This window comes from Folsomia candida, unplaced genomic scaffold, assembly GCF_002217175.1.
Source record: "Folsomia candida strain VU population unplaced genomic scaffold, ASM221717v1 Fcan01_Sc004, whole genome shotgun sequence".
NCBI classification, from domain to species: Eukaryota; Metazoa; Arthropoda; class Collembola; order Entomobryomorpha; family Isotomidae; genus Folsomia; species Folsomia candida.
This window is the reverse complement of record NW_019091196.1, coordinates 11,325,680-11,343,991: the sequence shown is the minus strand read 5'-3', so window position 1 is coordinate 11,343,991 and position 18,312 is coordinate 11,325,680. Positions and strand designations below refer to the sequence as shown.

The 18,312-nt window shown below is 38.8% G+C and overlaps 4 protein-coding genes across 4 annotated transcripts; 1 reads left to right on the top strand and 3 right to left on the bottom strand.

Moving 5' to 3' along the window:
* The first annotated feature begins 121 nt into the window (after nt 1-121).
* LOC110848855 (MBT domain-containing protein 1) lies at nt 122-3,167 on the top strand. The gene is made up of 10 exons (XM_022096190.2): nt 122-314; nt 408-713; nt 812-947; nt 1,029-1,175; nt 1,250-1,361; nt 1,444-1,586; nt 1,646-2,151; nt 2,232-2,406; nt 2,470-2,557; nt 2,632-3,167. Exons 2-10 carry the CDS (start codon nt 417-419, stop codon nt 2,870-2,872), a joined length of 1,845 nt encoding a protein of 614 aa, XP_021951882.1. The 5' UTR covers nt 122-314; nt 408-416; the 3' UTR covers nt 2,873-3,167.
* Nucleotides 2,977-6,922, bottom strand: LOC110848856. Its single transcript, XM_022096191.2, has 4 exons — nt 4,480-6,922; nt 4,321-4,393; nt 3,446-4,188; nt 2,977-3,362 (listed from the first exon to the last, which is right to left on the bottom strand). Exons 1-4 carry the CDS (start codon nt 5,063-5,065, stop codon nt 3,157-3,159), a joined length of 1,608 nt encoding a protein of 535 aa, XP_021951883.2. The 5' UTR covers nt 5,066-6,922; the 3' UTR covers nt 2,977-3,156.
* A 922-nt stretch (nt 6,923-7,844) lies between these two features.
* Nucleotides 7,845-10,499, bottom strand: LOC118435164. Its single transcript, XM_035850642.1, has 4 exons — nt 9,441-10,499; nt 9,109-9,373; nt 8,760-9,046; nt 7,845-8,671 (listed from the first exon to the last, which is right to left on the bottom strand). The coding sequence occupies exons 1-4, from the start codon at nt 9,738-9,740 to the stop codon at nt 8,441-8,443; spliced, it is 1,083 nt and encodes a 360-aa protein (XP_035706535.1). The 5' UTR covers nt 9,741-10,499; the 3' UTR covers nt 7,845-8,440.
* Nucleotides 10,500-13,932: 3,433 nt separating this feature from the next.
* On the bottom strand, nt 13,933-15,321 carry LOC110848757. The gene is made up of 4 exons (XM_022096062.2): nt 15,017-15,321; nt 14,818-14,950; nt 14,653-14,737; nt 13,933-14,571 (listed from the first exon to the last, which is right to left on the bottom strand). Exons 1-4 carry the CDS (start codon nt 15,226-15,228, stop codon nt 14,204-14,206), a joined length of 798 nt encoding a protein of 265 aa, XP_021951754.1. The 5' UTR covers nt 15,229-15,321; the 3' UTR covers nt 13,933-14,203.
* Between the last annotated feature and the right edge of the window lie 2,991 nt (nt 15,322-18,312).

Sequence of the window (18,312 nt, the reverse complement as noted above, 5' to 3'; positions counted from 1 at the left end):
TATTGCTGATAATAAGAGCACGCAAGTACTTGCAAAAGTGACTTGCAAAAGTGATTTCCGATTGAGAGGGCTCAACGCCGAAATATTTACATTCATTAGATTTTCATTTTCAGCAACGAGTTGGATTTTACTCATTCATCATTCGCACTTCGCAGCCAGCAAACATTCCCTCTCAAATCAATTCTGGTCCTATGATCGTCGTGTGATTAAATTCTTTTGCACGCTGCAATTATTTCAGAAATCTGAAAAACTTTGAAACTTTGTAGTTTGAGAGACACACTCTTCTGAAGAGTCTCTTCAACGGTGGACAAAAAGTAGGGAGGGAGGGCAAACGTTTCCTCAGTTTTCCAATCATTTAGCCTAGCACACAGAATTCAAGTTTGAATGATTATCATTCTTATTGACAGAAAGTAATAATGACGACGATGGACCTCGAGGTTGACAGTACGAAAGAGATGGGCTCATCATCATTGTCCTCAACAGAAGTCAATAATGAGTCAATTGAATCCACTCCTTCTTCAACAACAAGTCAGTTAGAGCATGTCACGCCAGCCAAGGAAGCGGTCAAGGCGAAGGGAGGAGGAGAACCTGCTGTCCCCGGAATAATCAACAAACAAGAGAGCGAGGAAGACGATGCCTTCTGCTGGCGAAAGTTCCTAACGGTCAACTCTGACTATGCCTTGGAGGCTGCACCGGTCTTTGACTTTGCTGGGGTGAGTTATCATTAGTTTTACTCATTATCAATCAATACAAAATAAATTCATCAAGGGTAGATAAGGTATTTAATGTGGGAAATATGTTTTTCATTAAGGCACCCCTGAAAGATAAGTGGGATCAATTTACGATTTCTGATTTGAAGATCGAGTATTTAGTGGAGAAGAATTTGACAACAGCTACCAAGACCTATGATAAAGTTTTCTGGGTTGGAAACATTCGAAAGTATTTCGGTAAGGAAACACATTTCCCTTTTATTGATATTGTTAATTAGATAAATATTCCATTCAAATCTTGTGTATTATAATGGACAGGATATTTGGCCAAGGTGGAGGATGAAGGATATCCAGCAACAGGTAAAGAAATTCCATATCAATGGATGAACTTTGTGAAAGACTGTCATGGGATTGGATATTGTGCCTCGTTGAAATCGTTGAATGCAGCTCTAATTCCTCCACTTCGTGAGCTTTTTATACCATTGCTAAATTCGTTTAATAACATACACCAAAACATAATTACAACATTTCAATTTCAGAAATCCTAAAGTCCGAAATGGACTGGCGTTCTTGCATTATAACTCGAGCAAGGAACCAGTTAACAATTCATCCGCTTGTTGCTGAAACGTTTAAACTTGAAATGAATCTTGGGTGAGTGAGTTTCTCTAAATTTCTGGGTATTTTAAAACACTTTAATTCCTGGATATAATAATATAATTTGATTTTCTCAAAGTTTCAAACCTGGAACTGCTGTTGAAATCTTGGATAAGTCAAACATGTCGATGATGAAAGAAGGAACTATAACCGATGTGAAAGGAACGCGTGTTTTTGTACGATACTGGGACGCCTTGGACCCGAAAAATACTTCCACTTCCGGTAAGCCAAGATTTTCTCAGAAATTGAAATAGAACGTTCAACAATAATATTTTTGATAGGACTTTGGTGTGACATTCGATCTTTCTTGGGTGCACCTGTCCCTCCTGGCTGGACCAAGAGCATTGGCCACGAAATATTAGGTCACGAAGGATACGACCCGATACCGTTGAATGAGAATTTTTTTGATGAAACCAACGAGGATGAAGATGAAACCGACGATGTTCCTGTACTTCAAGAAGTTGGGATGAAATTAGAAACTATTGACCCATACAATCTGAACTACATTGCAGCAGCAACAGTAGTCAAAGTTCTCAAATTTGGTCACATGGTGATTTCCATCGAATCCCCTACGAATATTACTGGAGAAAAACTGGCAGGGGCTCAGCAGAACCTGTATTTGTGCCATATCTCATCGCCGCATATTTTTCCGTGTGGTTTCACAAACGAAGTTGGAATTGAATTGATTCCACCAGCAGATCGTCCTTCTCACGATAAACCATTCATCTGGAAAGACTATTTTGAGACGACTGGATCCAAACCGTTGGCTATTAAAAAATCATCTGATGTATGTGTTTAGTTTAACAAAAATGGAGCCTGATAACAATGTTTGGTCAGTTAAGAGATATATTCATGAATTATTGACAGATTCCCCAAACTGGATTTTCAATCGGGCACAAATTAGAAGCTGCGAATTTTTCGAGCATTCAACCAGCTACGGTGGTGGACATCAAAGGACCCCTTCTCCGTATTCGGATTGATGGATCGGAAGAAGGAACTGATAAATGGATGCACTATGAATCGTTTGATTTGTACCCTGTTGGTGAGTGGAAATATTATTGCACAAAATTTACTATTTAGTCAGTATTTTATTCTTTGGGAAAAGGATGGTGCGACTTGTTAGAATATCGACTAACTGGGCCTAAGAAGGACTCTACGTTCTGGAAAAAATACAAGCATCCCAGCCAGTTCAAGTTAGTAATTCAAATTAAATGATTTCTTGCATTCCTTGCTCACATTAATATTTTCTTTAATATTATTACGATAGGCCAACTATACTCAGCCGAGCCCGCATTCTCCCACAACTGGAATTGTCTAATGATGCTGCAAAAAAAGGGATGAAGCGAAAGTCGGCAGAGCTGTATGACACTGCCGTTTTCAACTGTGACGTTATGAAAGCGGATGCCATCAAATTGGGACCCAAACCAAAAGTTTTACGAAAATCAACAGTTGAGGAGGTACGTGCTATGTTGAAAAATAAGAAGACTTCTCATGCTACTGAACATTAAGGATTTCTTTAAAGTCTCACTACATATCCATTATGTAAACACAGCTTCCTTCTTATTTATATGACCAAATGTAACTTCGTATTTTAGATATTACTGTCATTTTCTCTTGTAGCTTTATTTTACCATTTAGATAGGTCAGTTGCATGAATTATTCACCTTATGTTACGTTTAGTAACTCGGTTTGAGTTAGGTGGGATTTTTTTATATCTTTGTTTCAATTTTCTAACGATAACACCAGTTTATGTAACTCATTTATTGGCTCTTCTAAATACAGTAACATTATCTTAAACCTGAACCACAACTTTGTCCACATCCACATGAGTAATAATATCTATATTCAATTGTTTTGAGCAGTCATCAGCCATTTGGCGAATCTCATTTGTCACACACGACATGAAATGCTTCATTTCCTCGACAGAAATGCATGCGTCATCGGCAATCCCAAGGAATCTAATGTGTTGCGCATACCTCATTATGATGATGCCCATGCCTGTGCAAAAATATACGAATTAATTAGTGTTACGTAATTACTAAGAAACATTTTACTATATACAGTTTAATTAATTAATTTACCCGTGTCAGTTATGAGAGGTGGCCATCCAGATACATGATTAACTTGAGTGTCAAACAAACAAACCTCCTCCTTGGTCATTGGCACGTTACTGAAACTAATAGGGTTCCCAGCATCCTCCATCAATGCTTGGATTACACAGGCTGGAAATCTTCCAAAAAATGAGAACATGAACCTCGTCAGAAAAAATGAGGGGTCAAATGGTATTCCTCTGATCTCCTTGTCTACTTTAAGAATCCTCCTGTACCAACTCATCTCTCCGATCGGGAGGTTAAAGTGGGTCAAGGTAAACTGATTTTTCGGTCGGATATCCTTATATGGCAAGAGTGCGTTGATCATCCCCAACACGACCTGCTTTTCACTCAGGGAATCTTTGGTAGGGAACTTTTCATTCATTTTCCTTAGTCCAGCCCCCGTCGCCGTTGCAAGAATGGTAGGGACGCTAACTTTCGTGGCGGATTTTACCCTCCGTAAGACGGCAGCATCCAATTTATCCGACCAGGCAAAATGTCTCCGACCGCTGTACCTTTTCGTGACGAATCGTCCCTTAAGTCGGGCCGCCTTGTAGATGGTTTTAACACAGGTGAAAGCCGCGCTGAGGACGCAGATCGATTTGATTAGGAACAACTTGACCTTGGGCACCTTCAACTTTCCCATCGTGTCGATAACGTGGGGGAAATTTTCGGGATATTTGTCATACAGACAATGAGAAAACATCAGATTTGCCGTCGCACCGTCCATATAACTGCAGAGAAATTGTGCATATTTTATATTAAGCTAGTCATATTAAGTTAGTTTTACAGATATGCATCTAAAAGTTAAATTGAAAAATTTTCAATGAAAATCTTTTTTTCAAAATGTGAGATATTTGCCATACCTGTGATGATACCGGAAACAGCGGACGGATTGCATTTCATCTCTATCGACACACTTCACGGCAGGAATGATAACTTACATAAGTTTTAATATCAATTATTATATGACGCCAAAATCGTAAATTCAATATAGACACATTGTGAATATGAATATATGATACCTTCCTCCCACTGAGGTTTCGAGTCATCCATATCGTCCGCCAAGCGTGGAAGAATGTCTTCCAGAAATTGATCCTCCGTATAAAACATTGAAGATTCATCACCATTTTTATTACCGGTAGGTAACGGCTCCTCCCACATTCGGACGTGATCCTCAATACGAAAGTCATCCTCTCGGAAGCAATCATACCCAAATTTCCGTGTAAATGTTTTCGTCAACTTTTCATACGGTCGGAGCCCACACGGTAACTGTTTTCGGATGACGCGATTAAGGAACTTTAACCTCTGTGCGTCCAAATCTTGTGGTGGTATTGGATCGTCGGAAAACATGGCAATGACACACATTCTATTGTTCCCGACCTTTTTGTAGTGCCAAATGTTGTCCGCTCCATCAGGGACGAGGGTAAGCTTTCTCCCATGCTTGAGATAAAGGATAAGGGAGATGATAAGTCGGACAATCTCGTTGAAGAACCACACCGTCAAAAATATGGGGCCGATGAGACATGTGAGAAGAAGGGAGATAACAATTTCCAAAGTTGTCCTTATCGAAAAGGCGACCGCCTCCAGGATCCGTGTCAACTTGTGCATAGTGACGAATTATGAATTATAATAATTTTTTGAATTCTTCTAATCAACACAAACAACACCATTGTTTAAGTTCCATTTCCTTTTTTTAATGGAAACTTTATCCTAGAAAATATTATTTGACCCTGACCAATCCTTAGGAGAGGAGAAAGTTTTGTTGAGATTTGCATGGGAAATTAGACGATGCACCACTCCGAGTAAATCTTGGAGTGACTAAACACATCCAAAACTGGGACACGGATTATATATCAACACAATTGTTATGAGCTATTCGTGGCTAGAACTTATTCGTAGTCGTGCTGTATCTTTCTTTATCTTATTTGGTTTGGTTTCACTGTGTTATCTTCACGTTGAGTAAGAGCACTCTCGTTTAGATTTGATTTTGAGATGGATTACTTTACAAGTCTGTCATCCCAGTCGTCACCACGTCTTGAGTGATGGACACATTTGGTTTGGACCTACTTTACTTGTGTCAGACCAGACAACAATACGTGACTATCTATTATTGTGGCTTTGTGATGTGATGACGCTATGGCTCATTTTCATATTTGATTAGCTAACCCTTGGAATTTATGTATGTGTCTCATTGAGAAGGAGACGCACATCTTGAAGCCTTGCAAGGAACGAAGAACTTGTGACTTTCTGTCATTCCGTTTAATAATTCTGTTTTCCTGAATCGAGTTTCATACGCATATCAAATATTTATGAATGAAAGAATTGGTAGGTAAGTCAGGTATGTCTTGACAAGACAGTCTTGTAGCTTATTTTTGGAGAAGGGCTTAATAATAACCCTGGACAATTAATCAAATTAGAGTTCGCAGGATACGGTTTTGGAGGTTATTACGTAGATATTTCGGTAAGAAATGTGGCACGTATTGCGTATTATATTTATGTGTCTCGTTTATCTGAAAAATGTCAACCAATCTAATAGATATCAGGAAATTTATATAAGAATGATGGATCAGAATAATAACGTATGAATCCAATCCAGGTGCAATATTGCGTATTTACTTAGGACCCACTTATCAATTACACGTACTGAACAACTCGAGAGTTTTTGACGTCTTATTACTAATATGAAGTGATTTATGCAACAATAATGCCCTGATTTCGGTATTAATAACTTCTTGACTTATGGAATCGTCAAGTCCGTCCGTCCGTCCGAGGCAGACACAATGAGACGAATAATCTATAACTTCTTCGCCTAATAATTCGAATCAAACTAAACCCGACGTTAGATGAGCCGTTCGTTTTTATTTTCTGGTATAGCATCAATTTTGCAATAAGTTGTGCAATTTTCAACTCGAAGCAATCTTACATGTTTGTCTTGTATTTTATAAATTGAGATGTAGAAGTAATTAGCCATTTTATTTCAACCACAACTAAACCACAGGACTATACCACGCACAATAAATAACTAATAATAGTAAACATTATGGTACTGCACTTAACGCGCTAACTAACTGTGTCCGTTTCCTTACTCCCAAAAGCAAGGAGGGAGACGCCTGTGGAGAGACTTTCAAAATTTAAATGACTTTACAACACCCTGCCGAATGTGCAACTATACTGCAATGAAATGACTAACCCTTTGCCAATTATAAACCATAGCCTCAAGTCTCCTCAGTTTATAGTTTCGATCTAAACTTGCGTAATTTTTATTATTGCTTGTATTAAAGCATTTTGGTATTTATTAGTTTGTCACTTCTTCATTTAGATATGCACATGCCAATAAAGTTGCTTTGTTTCCTTAATTCGTGTATCAAGGCGAGACTGTCGATCATAACAAAAACTACATATCTAATAATAATAATTTTGTAAATAGTTCTAATTTTAAGTTTTTTACTAATTTTACCTCGATTGAATTTATTGTTTGTGATTTTGCATGCATTGAAATTAACCACAACCTATCACATGAAAAAAAGTTGCATACACTGTAAATACTTACGCCTATACAATGCTCCTCTGTTGACTTGCATTCTTTATGATGGATAGTTGAATTGATAAGTATCATCCCATAAAAAATAAAGGTCATCCGGTTCGTTTACAATAAGAAGCAACTCCTCGTTATTTTTAAATCTTTCTTTCAAAAAAGCGGACATTATCTTGTCCCATCATTAAGTAAGGCAACTCTTTGTGTGCGGTAAGTGCATTTCGAAAGCTTTCCTTACGAGATGACAAAATGACACGAAATGAAATATATTTCTCAAATGATTACAGAGTAGACTGATGAAAAATGTTACAAAGTTCATTCATAATAATAGTTATGAATCTTAAACTAGTTTCAAATGTAGAAATGAGAAATGCATGGGACATGTGGTAGTCTCATTTCATGTGTAAATGCAATTTGATACTTACTAAAAATTGGTACAAATCCTACTTGACGATAAAGGTCACGCCACGCGTATGAATGCAGTATGAATAGGTGCACATTTACTGCACTACCTGGTTGGTACATAAAAAGTGCAGTAATGCTTTCATTTGTACGGCTTTGATGCACAATTGTAAAGCCAAGCGGAACTATCATAATGCACGCGCCTTATAAACGAGACGAGAGGAATGTCCGATGTGATGTGATGAATTTCCTAGTGCTTTGACACGCTTGGTGAATTGTGGCTTAGAATGATTGACAAGTTGACACAAGTAATTTAAATTTTCAACAATACGTATTATTCGTACAATCAAGGGTAAGTACGCGAATTATCAAGGGCCACCCAACTAAATGCGATGCTGAAATTATTGATGCATGGATAATTTACAAATAATTAGGGTAAAATGGGTTTTATTTAATTAGTATTGTATGCAGATGCATAAACTTGACCCTAAGCTTATTGTAGCGTGATTATAATTATGTAAGAAGTAGTTCTCTATTGTTTGTACTGTTAAGTCGTTGCGCTACGCAATTAAAATTAGTTCTCGAGAGTGGATTGTTTAGTTAGAAGAGCTTTAAGTGAGGGGATTCAGTCATAGCATGCATGACAAAAACATTGGTTTCATGAAAGTGAATTTCTATTTTTGCATACCACTCAATATTTGTTTCTTTCAAAGGGAAATTCCCACAGAGCTGGAATAAGTACATAGAAAATTTCACAAGAAATATAAAAGATGCAAAGTCATAAGAGAACAAGAAAATTTACCCATTCAGAAAAAGACACGCCTTAATTTGCTTTTTTAAAGACTGGAAATTCCAGACTTAAACAATCCAAAAGAATCCCATTATTTAAACAGTGTATTTGTACTTTATTATTGACGAGTGGACAGGACAACCACTATTTCAGTAAGTATTTGGTAGATTCATGCATAAAAGGTACACTTTGTTGAATATGTAGGTAGCTGAGAATGACTAAATTAAATTAGCATGGGTAACAATAGTTTGATTGGTCACATTGTTTGATTCAAATTTGCGCTAGAGGTCAAGTTTAGTGGACGATAATAGCTCCCTCCTCCTCCTCCCGTCGTATGACTGCACATTTCTTTCTTTTGTCGCAAAAAATCACTTTTTCTACTTCGGCGCAAAGGTTTGGACTTGATTCTGCTGCAGAAATCGTAGTTTAGGATTTCTTCGTCTTCATCGTCGTCATCTCCTCCAAGAGAATATTTTTCAGCCAGACTCTAATAGAATCAAGGAATAAATGGATTACAAAATTTTGTAGGCTCTTAAATTTCGTATGCATATTTACATCCGCATTTATTTACTCACTATGTCAAATTGACGAGTGTCATCCACCACATCTTCCGAAATCACATCCTCTTCTTCTGTGGTCACTTTATTATGGGAGATGAAACTGAACTGGCTACAGCTTACAACTAATCCCTTCTCCAGTTCTACTACGCTATCGAGTACGGGCTGCGTCTTGGGGGCGAAGGGGACATATTTCACGATCAGATTTAAATTCCCATCGACCAGATACGACTGGCTAATCATACTGGATTCCATTATGTTGAGATGCGTCTTGTTGATATTCTTGATTTTTAGAATGGGTGAAGCTAATCCAATAAAATTAGAATTAAAAATCATTTTCAAACGATAGTGCTAAAAAAATTATTACATAACGTAAAATCTTCTCCCAATTTCTGATGAGGTCCTAATGAAAATCCGTACTTGACAAAGAGTGATCCGTAAGTTTTGACGTCTTCTTTCGTCACCACGGGTTGAAGGACAAGTGTATCTTTCTTGTTGAGATATAGCTGGAATTCTATTGGAGGAATAGCACCTTCGAACTGCAACTTGTACGGTTTTAACATTTTTGGGTACTTGGACGTTGTGGGAAAGTCCCTTATAGTCCAGCAACGGTGGTGGGGAGATGGTTCATACTTGAAAATATAATCAAAATTTTTGTAAATTTGTGCCATTTTTAGTTACATATGTAAAGCTTCTTACAAATGACTCGTAGTGAATTGGGGAATGTTCTCCCTCAGATCCAGACACCAGAGGTAACGATGGCGTTGGTTTATGTATAGATTGCTGGGAACCTTTGGGAGTGACTTGTGGCCAAGTTGAGACAGTGTCATCCCTTTTCACAGCAGCGATAGGAGGGTTATTACCCTTCGATTTCTTGGTTATCTCAGTGGCAGAGATGGTAGGGCTGATACAAACGTCATTTTGTAGTTCATCGTGCATACTGGCTTGGGAACGAACTCCCGATTTGGACGGTGACAGGTGACACGATGTTCTAGACATGTTGCAAAGATGGTTAGGAATGACGAAAAATGATCAAGTAGAAACTCGTACTGAAATCGGAGAAATTGCACTTTTTAATTTGTAATGTTTTTAACAGGGTGACACCAAGATTGCTTGACAATTTATCATAATACAAGGTTACGACAGTTGCTTCGATAGCCTCAATCCATTTTTGAAGTGCTAATTATTTGGGCCGTCGCTAACGGTAATTAAAGCACAAAAATTTCTAACAGAACGCCGAAATAGCCGATTTCACATTTACAACAACTGCACTGATTCTTGTATCCATGGTTAACAAATTAATTCGTGGGAACGAAATGTGAGTGCACACTGGTTCCAAAAGGTACCAGGGTTTTCGAAAATTGAAGTTTTTTCATCGTCGAAGTAAGCATCGTGAAGAGACGAAGTTGCAGTTGGCATGTACATTATTAAAAAAATTATCACATAGTGGCAGTAGTGATGGGTTCCCAAACGTTTCACTCTCTGATTGACAAGAGTTACATGAATTTATGTCAACTTTTAATTTATTCATAAATTGCTACCAAACCCAGCCTTATATTTGCAGCTTTATAATTTTACGTGTTATTTTAATATAATTAATTGGCCCTGTGTCCCTTGCCATGATGTCGCAATCGACCTCAGATTCGAAATCAGCGACCAAAAAACTATAAGAATCTACTTTTACCCAACCTCAACAACGTTGAAATAATTAATTATTAACCTTTTAAAAACGGATTCCACCAATAAGGTGGAGGGCGATTTCGATCTCTTGGCGACGGACTACACCAATAAGGTGTAGGCCAAATTTTTCGCCTTAGCGACGGACTACACCAATAAGGTGTAGGCCAACTTTTTCTCGTTGGCGACGGATTCCACCAATAAGGTGTATGGTTACAGAATTCCGTTGAGACCGGGCTACATCAATAAGGTGTAGGAAAAAATAAAAATAAAATGACCGAGAAAATTTTCTCAGTTCCATTCTTTCCTCCTTATTTGTCGTTGGTTTTTCTTCAAGCCTGAACTAATTTTTTTAGAGTTTAGAGTTGTAGTTGTAGTGGGGGGAGGAACTCGGAGGAAGTGCATCATCAGCTAATATATTCGCAATAGTGTCACCACCGATCGGAACAAGTCACAGAACACTGAAGGACAAAATTATAGCTAATAACTTGTTTAAAATATAAAATGCATCCCAAAATCAGTGTCATCAAATTGATGACATGAATGATGACGATTTATTCGTTTAGTTTATTTTTGTAGTACTATCAAAATCAAATCCGATCTTTTTATCAAAATTAATATCGTGTGTTCATTTGGTTCAGTTGCAATTTCATGTTAAAAATGTATTATGTTCTAATTTTTGTTGTCGAATCAGTTCCAGGTCTCTAATAAATCATAACTGCATCAGTAGAATATTCAAAATCGGTTTGCATTAATTCAGTCCCCAACTGATTTTATCACCGCCCCACAAGTCGGTCTCAATGGTATTCTGCCCCCAGTAAATCCGCCCCCAAATGCAATAGAAACCATTTTTAATTCCGTTTTTAAATGGTATCCAGGTCAAAATTAATTAGTTTTTATAAGGTTAATGATGAATTATTTGTAACAATTGTAAATACGGAACATGTGAGGCCGCTTATCTCAGGTGCTATTAATATACATAGGCTATTAATAGCACCAAGTCATACAGTATGACTGGGTGCTATTTATAGCATAACTTTCACCGGTGCTATTTATAGCAGAACTTTCACCGCCCTCCAGAGGGTATAAAAGGAGCTGCACCAGAAATTTGACGTGTCCCTGGGTGAGCTCCCCATTGCAGCTGCGCCCCTGGACCGCCCTGCCTCTCTGGGGAGTCGGGTCCACCCGTGGTTTGTCCCACAGCCTCGACTCTCTTCCCGTTGGAGGGGTGGTCCGGGGGAGCAACGCTGCAAGGGGAGAGCCTTACGGGAAGGTCCCCCCTCCAATGCTCCTCCCACCAAGCAGGCTCACCGGGTGGGGAGCCGGCGGGGCTTGCCAAAAGTGCGGGTGGCGCTTGGCAAGTGAGAGGGGCTCTCTACCTCCAACCCTTGGGTGACGCCGCTCTTTAGCGATACCTCCCCTTGGGGCCGGCCGGGTTCCCGAGTTCGAAGCCTTAATGGGGGCCGATTTACGGGTGCGCTCCCACCTCGTAAGGCGAGGGTCAGACGGGCCCCCTAGGGGAACACGGTTGCAGAGGCGGCGACGTGGGCAGGGCTTTCCCGGCCGGTGGAAGTAGACCCCCGCAGACGCATTCGGGCGTCCGCGGGGGCCGACCCGCGTGGAGCACAAGGGAGCGACGTCCTCGTCGTGTGCTCTGGAAACGCCCTTCTCAGGGCGGCCAACAGCTCCCCCCCTTTATAAATGCATGGCATGGCGACAACCTTTGTCGCCATGCCATAATTTTGCCATTTCTTGACCGATTTGCATGAAATTGAGCACAATGCTTCTAATTGGTGTTATCAACATGTCGCAAGGTCCCACCCGCCGCCACCCCCTTGTTTTCGCCAAATTTCGTCGCCATGCCATAATTTCGCCATTTTTCGTCCGATTTCCATCAAACTTCGACAGAGACTCCATTTTGGTGTTATCGACATGTCGCAAGGTCACACCCGCCGCCACCACCTTGTTTTCGCCAAATTTCGTCGCCATGCCATAACTTCGCCATTTTTCGTCCGATTTCCATCAAACTTCGACAGAGACTCCATTTTGGTGTTATCGACATGTCGCAAGGTCACACCCGCCGCCACCACCTTGTTTTCGCCAAATTTCGTCGCCATGCCATAATTTCGCCATTTCTCGGCCGATTTGCATGAAATTGAGCACAATGCTTCTTATTGGTGTTGTCGACATGTCGCAAGGTCCCACCCGTCGCCACCACCTTGTTTTCGCCCAATTTCGTCGCCATGCCATAATTTCGCCATTTCTCGTCCGATTTGTATGAAATTTGGGAAAATGCTTCTTATTGGTGTTGTTGACATGTCGCAAGGTCCCATTCATGATCATACCCATCCTCAAATTGACAGGTACAGGAAGTCTATCCTTCAGACAAGCAACGTCAACAGGTGCACAACCGGCAATGTTGTGCAGATAAAGATCCATTGCCTCCTTAATCCATGAATTTATATAGTATCCTATACATCCTTTGAATCACCACGGAAGTCTGATCCACCACGATGATTGAAAAATTGTCCGGGCTGTGCGTATTGAGCAATTTGTACGAGTACTTCCTATTGATCATTAATGGACGATCCGGATAGCACCAATCGAGGCTGCCCAAGTCCTTATCAAGCAACATTTCAGTAATCAGCCGTTGTTCCTAAAACAAGAAAGGAAAGAAATGGTGATGCTTAACTGCAGTTACAAGCTGAAGAATTATTTTTTAGCATTATGATAAAGTGTTAAAGTTAAACTATCAAAGACAACTTGACCTTTTGACCCACCTACCGCGTATTATTTTCTTCCTTCCCTAACAAATCAATTTTTATGTTCCTTCAATTTTTTGTCGACAGGCTCGTAAAAACCCTTCGATAATCATTTTTTAATTAGAAAAGGCAGTTTTCTTATTTTCTTCCAGCAGTCTTTCAGTGAGGAGAAAAGACATTTTGGTCTTTTCTCCTCACTAACTTTGAGTGCAAGATTGCTTAATTTATCATAATACATCCATGATTAAAAAATTAATTCGAGAATCGAGAGCTCGAAATGTGAGTGTTGACAAGTTTTGTGCGGTTTGTTTCTGGGCGACAGTTTGTGCGACGCACACTGGTTCCAAAGGTACCAGGGTTTTCGAAAATTGAAGTCTTTTAGGCGTCGAAGCAATTGTCACAACCTTGTAATTATTACTAAAGTTGTCAAGCAACCTTGGGGTGACACTAATTTCGAACGAATATCAAGATTATAGGGGGGAGAAGCGTTACCTAGATACTAAAAGTCATCTAATCGTGGAGTGACTTTACAAATTATAGCCATCTTTAGATATCGATTATGAGGAGCAAAGCAAGACGAAACTCGAGAAGACAAGATGTTCATTCATGTACTACTTAAAGCGTAAGAACATAAGATAAGAACATGGCACATGAGCAGAACATGATAAGAACAGTAGCAGACTATGGATGTCCTGCTTTTCAGTAATACTCCCCGAAGTAAAATAAGTAAATGGTTTTGTATTAAAACATGCTTCAAAGCATCAAAATAGGTGTTTTATTTAAAAAAATAAATGGTTCTTTATTTCAGACATTCATACGTAATAATAAAATAATTTATAAATAATCTAACCCAAAATAACAGCTTGTGCTACCCTTTTGAAGATTTGTAAAGTACACTCTCGACTTCTATTAGCTTGACGCACACGAATAAATTAATACGAATCCACGGGTATACGCAAAATAGTACCCCTGACCCTGAGTAGTGATTATAATATCAAGCAAGATCATGGTATACCAACATTGCTACAATTGTTCCTTTTCTTTATTATTGTAGTACATTTTCATAACCTTTTTACTCGGATTAAGCCCACTAGCTAAACCTGGTCGTTTTTTCTTTGTCTTCCTGTCATCGTCGGGTAATAAGTCGTCGTCACCTTTCTTAAGTCCACCACCGCCATCCCCTCCTGACAATTGGGCAAGGGATGATAACACCACTGGCGTTTCCGAGTCCCAATCTACATTGTCCATACAGAAAGGGTTACGTTTCTTGAACTGCGTTGGAATTTGTTCTGGTTGAACAGGTTGAAAGTTTTTATCGGGTAACTTTATCTGGACAGAATCTGGATCAATCACAGCAGAATCTGTGTCATGTGCAAATTTGCAGTTATGACCTGCACAAAAATTTACATAATTGTGTTAAAACTTATTTAAATTATTTAAAAAAAATAGTTATGAAAATATTTCATAATTACCAAAGCGGCATCTCCCTTTTCGATTATTCCAACAAATCTTTTTTCCATTGATTGTTGTCGCACCCGCAATGATTTCTTGGGACAGCTAGAAATATACAAAACTTATCAAGATCTAGAGGATAATATTATTCGTCTGCATTTTAATCATCCTATTTTTTTTCTTACCTTGACATGCCTTTCTAAAACGGCCGTTTTCTTGGCTTCCTGTTCCCTAAATTCAACCCGCAGAACAGAGTTTTCCACGTTAGCTGACCCGAAGAATCTGAATGGGTTATCTAACTGTTCACCATCGCCGATTCTAAAACCATTAAATACCAACTTTAAATTCGCCCCCTTACATTAAACATTATAAATTATCACTTACTTCTTTTCCTTGACTTTCTCCACTTCTTCATCACTTGAGTCCGACGAAGAACAATTATCTTCCTCGTCATCATCATTATTAACTCCAAACGGATTTCTTAAAGCTTTGCTACACGAAGATTTCGACGGATTCGAATCAGTAACGACTGGTTCCTGCTTCTTCTCCTCCTCCTCCTCCCCTTCCGAATCAGTGTAATCAGCGACAAGCGACATATTTTAATACTTTAATTTTAACTTTAATTGATTACAAAATCAACTCCTTCCAGTCAATTCGCCCTGTTTGGGTTGGTTGGGTCGATGCGAGAATTGCCGGTGGTGACGAGAGAGTGGGGCAAAGTGCTGTAAAAGCATTTCATGAAACCAACTTTCACTCACTTTTACTACCTTTCACTAAATGAAATAATATCATAATAATCAAAATCCGTATAATGAAGGCAGCCAATTTTTTTAATTTGGTGTAAAAATATCAGTTTGCAAATTTTTTAAGATGTAATTTTAAAAATACTTTTCAAGAGGGCAAAAAATCCTTCAAGTCGAGGTACTTATTTACATTTTTTTTCAAATCCAATCTGTTACATGATACTGCGTTTTCCCTCAAAATCAACATACTTAATCATTGTCACTAATAATAACCTGATTGCATTTTTATCTTACCTTCTACTTTTACCAAACCATCGTCACACTAAATATTTACAAAAAGTGAAAGTTTCCCTAAATTTTAAATTTCCAATTAAATCTTTGTCAATACAAAATGACAAAACGTGCAATGAAATGTTCCGATTTCCACTGTGCACACATACTCCTTTATTCACATCATTAACGGCAACATGAAACCATGAAACGTGAGATTTTTAGCGTCTCTCTCTTACTGCAACAACTTTTCTCACAAAATGACTTCGTTTGACTTTCACTTTGCTTTTACTAATCAGGTTTTGCGCTTGCATGTACACGGATAAAGGAGAAGAAGAAAGTGCTTTATCTCTCCGTCCTTGCGTCCCCTCCTCCTCTTTTGGAGTCAAGTTTAAAGAATAAGAAACTCAATAGTGCGTGTAGTGCAAGAAATAAAGGGCAAATGTTGATTATGCATAAATGGAGAGCATGTTCCACCAAGAAGGAAGGGTGGTGGATGGGTGGGTGGGTCGGTGGAGGAAGTAGGAATCGGTAAAAGAGAAAGTTTGGTAATGGGCAACCCTCAGTTTGGAACATTTGTGGAATTTCTATGAGGTGATTCCACGAGTTTTAGCGTCTTCTTCCCTCTTTTTTGAATGGCTCACTGTTGCATCAATTGAGGAAGAAAACCTCACTCGTGGCAAGTCTCGGAGAGTGAAAATTCATTTTGGAATCTTGGAGCTTGTACTGTGTCCTGGATATTGCATTATTGTTGGAGGGGAACAATGGCCAGGGAATGAAATCATTAGGTAATTCCATTAGCGATGGAAGTAACAACATTTTCTTTAGAATCTCATTATAATACCCTCCGGTTTAATACTGATTATGGCTCAAATGTTCTATAAACTCTTCAATAATTGCCCTTGCATGTTTGTCAACACTTAAATAGCCATTACAAACTGTAAAATTTATAAACCATTATCAACCTGGTCGTATACGTAGTTCTATCTACAAGAATTTATTTGCTTAATGCTCGTTAGAAATAGCAATTTAATTAAATTTCCCTATCTCTCTCAATCTCCTCCAAAGTTATGTCTAGTCCCATTTTTCCTGATTGATATTCATTCACAACCCTTAAGTTTATCGAGCATCAGAGAGAAGGTAACAACAGAATGGACAAAAGATTTGATGAATAAAACTGACGAGAAGACTAGTTTAATATGTTTACCCAGGTTGTAACACAATTTAATGTGAATACTTGCATCATTTATGTGTGTCTGGATGTTTCGAAGGCATTTACGGAGAAAGTAAGCAATGTGGACGAGTTGGGAGTCCATCCATAATTCATAAATACCCAACATCAGCCTCTTCGAAGGAGAATTAGACACATTATACGCAAAAGCAGGTTGCTCTCTTGCTCTCAAAGTACCAAGAACAGATAAGTGCACTCTCTCAGATACAAGCAAACTGCTCCACATAAGTACTTATGCATCATGGTGGTTTGGTTGGTGGAATGAATGAGAAAAGGGAATTACTTTAGGCCAGGAATCTTGTGCAGCAAGACAAACCAGGCCAACAACAAGTTAGTACAAACAAGACGCACCACCACCAGTACTGATCCTGATAACAAGAGGAGAATGGAAATTGGGGGCATAATGTGTTTAACCTGGATAAACATTTCATGGAAATTCTTTCAAACAATCTTTATTTTTTGGAGCCATCAAACAACCAACCAAACCACAAAATGGTAAGTGTCTTGGTCGGGTCAGATTACTTATGTATCCTTAGTAGATAAAGGGGCAGGGTGTAATTTCAAACTTTATATACTGCGCAATCTTTCAACTTTTACTCTGATTTTCATATTAAACTCGTATGAATGATCAGTGGTGACGAAATTGCTGGCTTGGTCAGATTTGTTTTTAAGAAAATTAACATTGTTTGTGAAGGATAATAGGAAAATTAAATGCACATCGACCATTAGCCATATCGTCATCTTCTGCATAGCTGTAAGGAGAACATTATGATAATCACGGGGCTTACCCTAAGTTCGTCGTGTTTTAAGGCAAAAGTCATTAAGGGGAAATCGCACGAGGAGAAGAAAACCCATTGCGAAATGCGTTAGTTCACCTGTTCGTTGAATCTTCGAGTTAAAAACTTTCACCTTCTACACTTTGTGGAGGAAATGATTGGGTTGCAGGTTCGGTGAGCATGGGGAGGAGAATGATACATACATTTTTGCATCAGTTATTCATATCCGGAATATCTGCACATTCACATTCCCATCACTATATAAGTTGATGATAGGCCGTTATCATAAATAGTCGAATAAGGAAATGTGTGGGATAATTTTTACTTTTTGAAATTATACTGATACAAAGTCGAGGAGCTAAGATCTGTATTTTTCGAAACAAAACTTAGGTTCAAAATTTCAGTCGTGTACATATTTTTCCCGACTTTCTATTAACCTCCAACTTTGACCCGACCGTTACATACTTGTTCCAAGTTAAATTATAAATTGTCAAAGTTGGAGGATAGAACCGATACGGCGATGGACTATCAAGTAGCAGTTTGAGAGAGAGACTCGCTCACTTGTTGTCTTTTTAAGTGGTAGCAAGTGCTGCATGTATGTACGGTGCTTATATGTTGGTAGGTATGGATTTAAAGCCTCTCTTAAGTAAAATTGGTGGG